The sequence below is a fragment of the Engystomops pustulosus genome, chromosome 4, assembly GCF_040894005.1.
Source record: "Engystomops pustulosus chromosome 4, aEngPut4.maternal, whole genome shotgun sequence".
NCBI lineage: Eukaryota > Metazoa > Chordata > Amphibia > Anura > Leptodactylidae > Engystomops > Engystomops pustulosus.
The window spans coordinates 37,033,326-37,043,822 of record NC_092414.1 but is presented as its reverse complement, the minus strand read 5'-3'; the positions used below and the strand labels follow the sequence as shown (position 1 = coordinate 37,043,822).

At 39.7% G+C, this 10,497-nt stretch overlaps 1 protein-coding gene across 2 annotated transcripts in view; it reads right to left on the bottom strand.

The window, feature by feature from the left end:
* Nucleotides 1-206: 206 nt before the first annotated feature.
* The window catches only part of DIAPH1 (diaphanous related formin 1), a 72,465-nt gene continuing 62,174 nt past the window's right edge, over nt 207-10,497 (bottom strand). For both annotated transcript variants that reach the window (XM_072145724.1, XM_072145725.1), the window contains 3 exons: nt 8,204-8,383; nt 4,741-5,313; nt 207-344 (listed from right to left, as the gene is read on the bottom strand). In XM_072145724.1, the coding sequence (XP_072001825.1) occupies nt 222-344; nt 4,741-5,313; nt 8,204-8,383 (876 nt within the window). In that variant the 3' untranslated portion in view covers nt 207-221. The remainder of the gene's footprint in view (nt 345-4,740; nt 5,314-8,203; nt 8,384-10,497) is intronic.

The following is a 10,497-nucleotide window of genomic DNA, read 5'->3' as shown; positions in this document are numbered from 1 at the left end:
GTATGATAAGAGTGACCTTATTAGGGTCTTAAGATTAGCCTAAAAAAGTTTTGTAAACGTTGTTTACCACTTTAATATGTTGCGATATAGCATTGAATTGAATTCCAGTGAGCAGGTACCATATTCAAGCTACATTTATGTCAAATTGACAATGAGACACCCTCTAATCAGAGTAATGTCAGCTTGATGCATGCCTTACAAGAATAAGAAAGCGTCTGGGATCACTCACTCTTGGTCTGCGCAGAGAAGGTGAGGGCTATTTTTGCAAACAGCTCATCTTTCTCAAATCTGTCTTCTTTTGCCTGGGTCCAGAAAGATTTCTCTGAGAGCTCTCTGGGAGTAATCTAAAAAGAGCAAAATGGAAAAAAAAAAAAGCAATGATGAGCGACTTTGATGTAACAAGTGCAGACTACAAAACAGTTTTTCTTTCAGAACTTTGCAATGTGAATGACTGGTGAAGAAGAACTCTATGGATGAAAGCAGGATGGAGCACATTATGGATTAGAGGGTGTGAGAATGCGTCTCGGTGTCAGTTCTAAAGAGCTGTAGCCTTGTTACTCTGAGGGAACCTGCGAGGAGCAAGTTTTAACCATCAACGCAAACTGCAAGCGGATATAAGACGATATTTTTGGCTCACGTTGAGATCCAGACGATTTCCCGTAGGCCGACTGCAGGGTAATGATCTCTTAGATATGCACATTAATTATCTGTATCCCCCAAAATATCATAATAATAAAAAAAAAAAAGAACAGAGAGGAATTGCAATTTAAATGACAAAAGAATCACATTCTTTTTTTTATAGCGAGGTAATTATCTGCCGCTCGCATATTCCAAATGAAATGTGATTATTAAATTGTGCGTTACCATGGCGCTGCCTTCAAAATGCCTCCTCCAAAGGCAGAGGCCACAAAACATGAAATAAATAAGAAAAAAAAATGAAATTAAGTGAAATTAAACTGGAGAGAGAGAGTCCATTAATCAGGAGCTGCAGGCGGGGTGAGAAGAGGCAAGACAAAGCGCATCTGATGTGCTACATCCTCAGAAGTAGACTACAAAGTACAGCACCGTCCAGACACCCAGTCACCGCTTACTCCATGTGTAGGACGGAAGGATATATTACACTATTCACACCAATATGCTGTCATACTAGAAGCTGGCAACATGGCATCCACATTGGGTCCATTAGGTAGAATGCACATGCTTGGTCCAAACAGCAAGAACACTATACGGTTTTATAGGAGACAGTATAAGGTGAATAACATTCCTCATAGTGTCAGGATTATATAATGCACATCCAAAAAATGGGAAGATAAAATAGTGTATAGCAATTTGTTTTAAAAGCAGAACTACACTGTCTGTTATTAAAGGACACCTGTCATCAGGTCTGTGTCACTTGTCCTGTCACTACTACCTGCTGTTGGAGCAGCTCACAAGGATCCCATCCCAGCCTTTATCTAGTCAATTCATACATTAATCATAAAATCATATATTCTTTATTATGTAAATGAGGCTAGTCACATGGTCAGAGGCAGTGATGTCACCCCTGTTACCCCTCCCCTCTCCTCCCCCTGCTCAAGTCTGTGTGTAATGTATAGTAAAGCATTGCTAGTGTGAGTGCTGCAACTGCTGACATGCTAACCCTCCTAATACACATGTGATAGACACAGACATCAGCTACACAAGTACCTGACATGTTCTGCTATAACATGGCTGCCTGGAGCTGTTGTATCTCTCCTATACACACACACAGGCTGCAGGGGGTGCCAGAACCAGGGAGCACATCATTATACAGGCTGTCAGTCAAGCACTGGGGGTGTGGCTGTGCCTCCCACTCATGAATAAGCTGGACGGCTTGAATATGCTAATGACTCTCATTGGACATCTCACAGGTCATTTGCATACAGCTTTAGGACCTCATTGCTTAGGTTTACAGGCATGTAGAGGGACAATGAAGGGATAGAGGCAATGCTCTCTAATGGCAGTTTAGGAAAATATATTTAGATTAGGGGGTTATTTTGCATGACTGGTTCCCTTTAAGGGGGTTCTCCAGTGGTCCGGTGGTATTCCTGTTTTTGCTGACCACAGCAATGCAGCGACTTAGCTTTTAGGACACAAGTGATCTCCTGTGACATCCAGTGCTACAAGGAGGCCAATATGGACCCAGTTGCCACAGATAATATATGCAAAGTCTAGAAACACCAATACGTCACTGAAACCTGAGCATGGTAGGTACTTTGAAATCTTTTATTACCACCTGCTCCCCAGGGGGTTTTACAGGATTCCAAAAACCCTAAAGAAAGAATATTAAGGTGGTGAAGGTAGGACTGGCCCATCACAATACTAGAGGATCCTCTGATGGGACCTGGCTCCAAAACTATAATGGGTGCCAGGAAAAAAAATACAAAATTTATAGTATATTTTCTAGTGGTTGATTGAGGGCGAGCCCCCAGAATAATTTGCTCTAGTGGGTAGAATGAACTCCAGTCCAACAGAGACACAAAACTAAATATCTGACTGCAGAAAACAAAGTCAAGATTGATTTTGACACATAAAAGAAAAAAAATCTTTTTCTGAAAATATTAGCTGACCACCATTTTGCATACCCCATATGGTGTAGCTAGCAAACACATACTTACATGTTAGGCTTGTACGAGGAACGCTACTGAACTGCCTCAGTAAAAAGGGGAATACAGGCGGTCCTCTACTTAAGAACACCTGACTTACATACGACCCCTAGTTACAAACGGACCTCTGGATGTTGGCAATTTACTGTACTTTAGTCTTAGGCCACAATAAACAGCTATAACAGTTATCACAGGTGTCTACAATGAAGCTTTATTGTGAATCCTGGTTCTTATGACAATCCAATATTTTTAAAATCCAATTGTCCCAGAGACCAAAAAAAAATTTGGCTGGGGTTACAATGATAAAGTATACAGTTACGACTTACATACAAACTCAACTTAAGAACAAACCTACAGTCTGTATCTTGTATCCCGGGGACTGCCTGTATCTAAAATCATTGTTAATTGTAATATGCAGCCACTGTATATGTTGCTGATCTGTATGTAAATGCTGTGAATAGATGAGGAATAAACGGTTCATTCCTCAGCCTTGGCCTATACACAATGCTGAGTGTGCATTACATTTGTCTCTGCGTAGTATTCATAAAATTCTACGTGAACGTGCGTTCTATCTTATGTAAAACAAAGCTGAAGACTCGTAGACTTGTTCCATCTCTGTCCTTGGAAATTACAGATACTCAGAAGTGTGATATTATTATAGCTTCATACAAAGAATATTGAGACCGATTCATTAGCTCCAGACAATGACTTGATAGGAGTTTTTCTCCATGGTAATGAAGATACTCCTTTAAAAAAAGATAAATGAAAGGAGTTCCATATGGGAAAGTAAAAGATCCTATAAAAACACATATTACAATACAGGCGGTCCCCTACTTAAGGACACCCGACTTACAGACAACCCATAGTTACAGACAGACCCCTCTGACTTCTGGGGAAGCTTTCTGAATGCTTTACTATATTCCCAGACTGCAATAATCAGCTGTAAGGTGTCTGTAATGAAGCTTTATTGATAATCCTTGGTCCCATTGGAGCAAAAAATGTTTAAACTCCAAATGTCACTGGGGCCCAAAAACTTTTTTGTCTGGATCTACAATTATAAAGTATACAGTTTCGACTTACATACAAATTCAACTTAAGAACAAACCTCCAGACCCTATCTTGTATGTAACCCGGGGACTGCCTGTACATATAATAAGCTCCTCGTGTACACACTGCACTGTGAAGTTTGTTGCACTTGAAACCAGAAAAACAAGGCCCCCCCAACATAAATAAAGGGGGGAAATCTGTTATCTAAATTCTCTACCACCGCAGTCCAAATTCTGCCAGGGTCCCCGATTCCTGCTGTTTTCTGACCCAAAAGAAATGCTTGGAGATTCCCACTTAGTCAAGCCGGAGCAGTGACATGGCTCTGCCAGTGATTTACTGAGTGGGCATCATTCACAATAATTGTCATATTGGTATTCAAAACAGCAGGAGATCAGACAGAGGGGAGGGGCCACATGTCAGGAATAAACAACAGACTTGTATACAAGAGCTTGCTATTTCATGGGGAATAAATGTGGTTACTAAAACAGGCAAGTCAGGAGAGATACAAGGGTCTCGTCTTTAAAGGGGTTTTCCCCTTTCAACAAATAATTGATATTTTTTCTATACTAATTCCTCATGGTTTCCATAGATCTCTAGGCTGCTGTCATGGTTTACTTCCTGTGGATAAACACCGATCCAAGGTCATGTGATGTCACACAGGTGCACAGCTCAATATAACACACAGCTCTAATACTAACAAGTGGTGCACCTGTGTGACATCAGAGAGTAATCAGAGCTGTGTGATAACGAGCTGTGCACCTGTGTGACTACACATAACCGCAGACCTATGTTTATCCACAGGAAGTAAACAATGAAACTTCCTGTCAAATGTCAGAAAGCAGATATTGTAGACTTTTAAATTACATAAACAATATCATTTATTTGCTGTAAGTGGACAACTCCATCAAGTAAATTTTCTCCCGCTGGAAAATGCATTTAAAAGCACACAAACCTTTAAATTCTTATTTTTTTTTCATAATTTGTAATTTATTTAAACCTATAAAATATGACCGGATATGCTCCCTAAAATACTTCCTCCCATAAGAAAAAAATGTTTAGCTGGACCTACCTTTGACCAGTTTGGTCGTTTCAGCTGTACACCCGGTTTGTAATCCTTCTTCGGTGCTAATCCAAATGGGAGAGCGGGTGGTGCAGGTGCACCCCACCCTCCGAGTCCTGGTGGTGGAGGAGGACCACCAAAAGGTGGTGGCGGTGGAATGCCAGGACCACCAGGAAAAGGTGGAGGTGGTGGTATCCCAGGACCACCCGGAAGAGGAGGTGGAGGAGGAGCTCCTGGAAGTGGTGGTGGTACAGGAATACCAGATCCTGGCAGTGGTGGAGGTGGGGGTGGAACGCCGCCAAATGCCCCAGGAAGTGGTGGTGGAGGTGGGGGTCCACCAAAGTGTGGGGGAGGGGCGGGAGGAGGAGGTGGTCCTCCCATGGAAGGATGGAGGGGAGGAGCAGGAGGTGGTGGTGGTCCAAACCCTCCTGGTAGAGGAGGAGGTGGTGGAGGAGGAGGCGGCGGCGGGGGTCCAGATCCTGATCCTGGAAGTGGAGGAGGAACTGGTATGACAACAGTAGACACCGACATAGTGGCCATTTCTTTTTTCGTATCTTCAAGTTCCTTTGTCAGTTTAGTAACCTGCAAAGGTACAATTCTTATAAATGGGTACATTAGCAGATAAACCATGATTAAAGCCCACTCATAGGAAATACAGATACACAGTATTTTACATTTTCCCACTCACAGCACTTTCATACTAAAGAAACTTTTTTTTCAGTCCTTCATAAAACGTAGTCCATTAAAGTTTTAGATTTTCTCTGCAACTTAAATAATGATTATTACCACATCTCAATGAAGGGAACAGAATATATTTTTCCTTGCAGGTGTAAAAATAATATTTTGCTGTGATTTGTGCCTTTAAAAAAAAGCACTCAATGTCTTAGGCTGAAACCATGATTTTTTTAGTAATTATATTTCTCGTCTAACTACTGTATTATTCATTTTATGGCTTAAGAAGCAGACCGAGGTGAAAGCTTTGTTGGATTTCCATTTTCACGTTCCTTTTTCTTAGTCGCTGACAGAACAAAGAGAGTAATAAAAGCTTCACGGATAAAGAAGGAAAATCCATGAGACTTGACAATGCGCAACTCAGTAAATGTATGCGCTTTTGTTAAGCCTCAATCTGCCAGTGGGACTCGCGATCAGAGCCCATATCTGCGCCAAATATGTTAAAGGTACATTGTACTCAATGACTTCAAACAAGCGTGGGGCAATTTTGTTAGGCTATCCAAATAAAGTAAAAAAAAATATATAATTTTTTTTTCCCTACACAGCAGAAGCAGCCATTTTGAAACTGTGATAATACCTACAAATTTCATACTCAACTTTGATTCTGCTTAGCACTGTATAGCAGATTTTACGATGTAGAAATAACGTAGCTGACAAGAGGAAAACCTACCTCTAGCTAGCAAGCACCACTAAAAGGGGTTTTTCCACGAACGCAAGTAAAGCCCTATCCACAGGAGCCCGTGCATGACCGTTCAGCTACACTAATCTCTATGGAGCGAACGGAGATCACCGAGCGCCACACTTGGCAACTGTCATGCGCGGCCGTCTGCTCCACCAGACTTTAGTTTACTGCTAGCTCCATCATGCAAAGTATGAAATGTCTTTTCTAGATTTCCTTGTGTGAAATATCACCCTTTTACATGTAAACAATAAAAATCTCCACCGAAATCATGTGAAAGTGAGATGACATTTTGCTTGAGATGCTCAAATTTGGATGCTGAAGGATGACTACAGATGCTTGGTCCTATAGTGCTTTATTCTTATGATGTCAAATTGAAGAGAACATCTTTTTTCAGATCACATCAAGCCTGTGGTTCTATGAGATTCAGAGAGTTAAAGGGAAGCGGTCACCAGGTTTTACTAGGGTATGAAATGTCCTTTCTAGAATTTCCTCTTAATGGAAATAGCCCCCATTTACCTATTTAAAAAAAAAAAAAAAATCTCCTCCAATGTCAGGCAGATATGACTCTTCTCACCTTATTTTGATTTGAGATGAGTCAAGTTTATTTGCCTCTATAATACTTAGAAAATGTGTGTTATATTTAGGATAAGAATCCACTCTCAAAACATTAAGTGATGTGATCTGTGAGCTACAGAACTGGAATTGAGACCATTAAAAAAAAAATAGGTGGGAACTGGAACTCTCTCTATAACTTACATTTCCAACCATGATGTGATTTAAAAAAAAAGAGGAGATTCCCATTTTTAATATCACACAAAAAGCATTTTTCTAGGTGATACACAAACCAAGAAACGGGCTTCTGAACAGACCCTCTCCCTGTAACAACTATACTTGACAGAGCTCATATAAAAATAGGGTTAGAAGAGTCATATTTGTATGACTTTGGGATAGATTATTTTATAGGTTAACAGGTAAGATATCACGTTAAACAAAGAATTATAGGAAAGACATTTCATAGAGTGGGGTAAAAGAATGGAGACAGATTCCCTTTCAAAGACATGTTGGAAATGTTAGTTGCAGATAAAGACACGCCTGATGTGATCTGACGGAAGAGATGCTCCTCTTTGACGTCCCCCTTGCAGCCTCTAAACTGGATTCACACACACACACACACACACAGGCGGTCCCCTACTTAAGAACACTCGACTTACATACGACCCCTAGTTACAAACGGACCTCTGGATATTAGTAATTTACTGTACTTTATCCTTAGGCTACATTGATCAGCTGTAACAGTTATCAAATGTGTCTGTAATGAAGCTTTAGTGTTAATCCTGATTCTTATGACAATCCAACATTTTTAAAATCCAATTGTCACAGAGACCAAAAAAGTTCTGGACGGGATTACAATGATAAAATATACAGTTCCGACTTACATACAAACTCAACTTAAGAACAAACCTACAGACCCTATCTTGTATGTAACCCGGGGACTGCCTGTGTATATATTTGGCGAGAGGTCACATAAAAGGGGGAATTCTTAAAAGGACATTTCATACCCTACCAATGGGGGCTAGTACTGAATTTTTCAGACTATAAGGCGCACAGGATTATAAGGCGCACCATCAATAAATACCTGCAAAAATGTCTAGGTTCATATATAAGGCGCACCGGATTATAAGGTCGCACCTGATTATAAGGATGAATGACCAGCAAGTGGCAGACCTGAGCACAGTTCAAGGCAGATGTTGTCTGTAAGTATGGTTCATGTATATATAAAGCGCACTGGACTATAAGGCGCACCTTTGATTTCTGAGAAAATCAAAGGATTTTTTTGCCCCTTATAGTCCTGAAAATACGGTAGTTCCATGGGGTAAAGGTTCCCTTTAATGGAGTTATATACATAAAGAAGAGCAATTAGCCTCCTTGCTTCATAAACAAAAGTGAGGGCCTTCCACTCCAACCAAACACAACAATGGGTAGTTGACATAAGCAGTGTCTTACCATTGAAGGGGTAGAACAGAAGAAAAAATAGTATTGAAAATGTATCCGACTTACAGATTCGGAGAGCTGAGACACTTCGGTTTCCAGTTTTTGTTTATCAGTGGTGATCTGTTGCTTCTCAGAATCCAGCGTTTCCTTCTCTTTTTGGAGATCGGATAATTTCTGCTCGAATTCGCTTTCTTTGCCTTTGATTTCTGCCTGGAGTTCATGCCTTGCAGTGATTTCCGCATCCAGCTATACACAAGTTCAGACATTTAGGATTAGAAAAGAGCATCGACATAAAAAAAAAAAAAAAAATTATATTACATTACAAATTTATGCAACAGAAGATTCCAACCTCTCACACACATTAGTTTATTCACGATGAATGTATTTTATTTTTCTTTTACTATGGGCCCCAGGGGATATGAAACCATCCAACACAGTATAGTCACCTGGCTATCGTGTCTGCGTAACATCACCACTGAGCCTCCATATACAAGCACAAGTCATTTGTGAGCAGCAGCACAACACTATCAGAGTGGGGTGAGTATATGCTTTATGTTGTTTTTATACTCCCTGAGGCCCATAGTGAAACCAAAAAAATAATCCCGCATAAACACTTTAATGCCCACCCCTTCCGTTTTTTGCATTACAAACAATTGCTGACTTAAAAACACCCAACTTACAGACGATTCCTAGCTACAAATGGACTTCTGGATGACCCAGATTCAAGTAATTTACCACAATTTAGTTCAAGGCCGTAAATATCAACTGTTTGGTGTCTACAACAAAGTTCGATAATTAATCCTTGGTAAAAAGAAATTACTAAATTTCAAATTTCACAGGGAATAAATTATTATTTTGTTGCAGTTACAAAATACACCTGTTCTGATTTGCATACAAATTCAGCATCTCATCGGGGAATTGACATTCAATTTAATTAATCCGCTATATAGATATATATACACACACACCTCAATTACAAGTTACTTAAAACATTTTAAATACAATCTTAGAACAAGATTCTTGTCTTTGGATACGACCAGCGCTACTGGAGTGATTGCATAAACAAAAAGTTTTTGTATATGAAATGTGTGGGAGTTACTGCAGGTCTAACAGCCGTCCTGTGGAAGAGAACACTGTATCCAGGTGATGACACAGAACTCAATAGCACATGTGTGACCATCGCTGCCAGACTGTGGGGGTGGTCATATCCAAGGCTATGTTGTAGCTATCTTGTTTCTAAGAAACAACATGGCTACATTTATTTTTACAATACAATCTTTTTAACAACACGCAACTGAAGAAATGTGTATATGTATATAATTGAATAAATATATAAATATATATATATATATATATATATATATATATATATATATATATATATATATATATATATATATATGCCAGATAAATTAACCCCTTCAATTGCATGTTGTTAACGTGGCCCTTTATTTTCTTTGTGTTTAATTTTTTTGTTCCGTTCCCCAGTTGACAATGTGCCTATGATTGAATCCAAAACCATGGCGCATATGCACCTCCAGGATTTCAATTCCTATGGCAGCTTTACCAGAGGCATTTGAGCACAGGCTCTGCCCTTGAGCACTCTCCATACCCGCTTCCCAATGTGGTGTCGTAATAGTATGGAGCATAGCAGGAAGGGATTAAATTAAATGTGAATGTCCAGATCATAATACCCCTTTAAGAACAAGCCTACAGACTTGAACAGTTTTTTACTCCTCACCTTCCAAAAGCCATAACTTTTTATTTTTACAGTAACAGAGGGCTTATCTATGGGACAAAGTGTAATTTATAATGACACCATTTATTTTTCCATTCAATGTACTGGGAAGCTGGAAAATATTCCAAACTCCATATTTCATTTGCAGTGAAACGAACAGAGCACTTTGTGGCCCAAATGACACATTCCCTTTTACTTTTTTGGTCAGAATGATCAGGGAGACACCAAACATTGAAACTGTGAACAGAGCCATCTTAGGGTGATGTCACACATGGCGTTTTTAGGCCATTTTGGGCAGTTTTTAATTGCGCAAATTCGAAAAACCGGACAAAAACGCATGCTTTTTCAAAAAAAAAAAAAAAAACGGATGTGGTTTTTAACACATGCGTTTTTTAGGATCTGAAAACGCACTAACTAAAAACGGCCCAAAACCGGCCTAAAAACACCATGTGTGACATCACCCTAATATGTGCAGGGCCAGGTTGTCAGGCCTTTGACTACTTTTAATAAATAACTCATCTTAAACATAGGCTATTAATTGTCAGTCTTGAAGAACACAACATAAAATGGAGCATAAACCTGATATTTGCGGAAAGGCTTCAGAATTATGGAGTAAATTCCG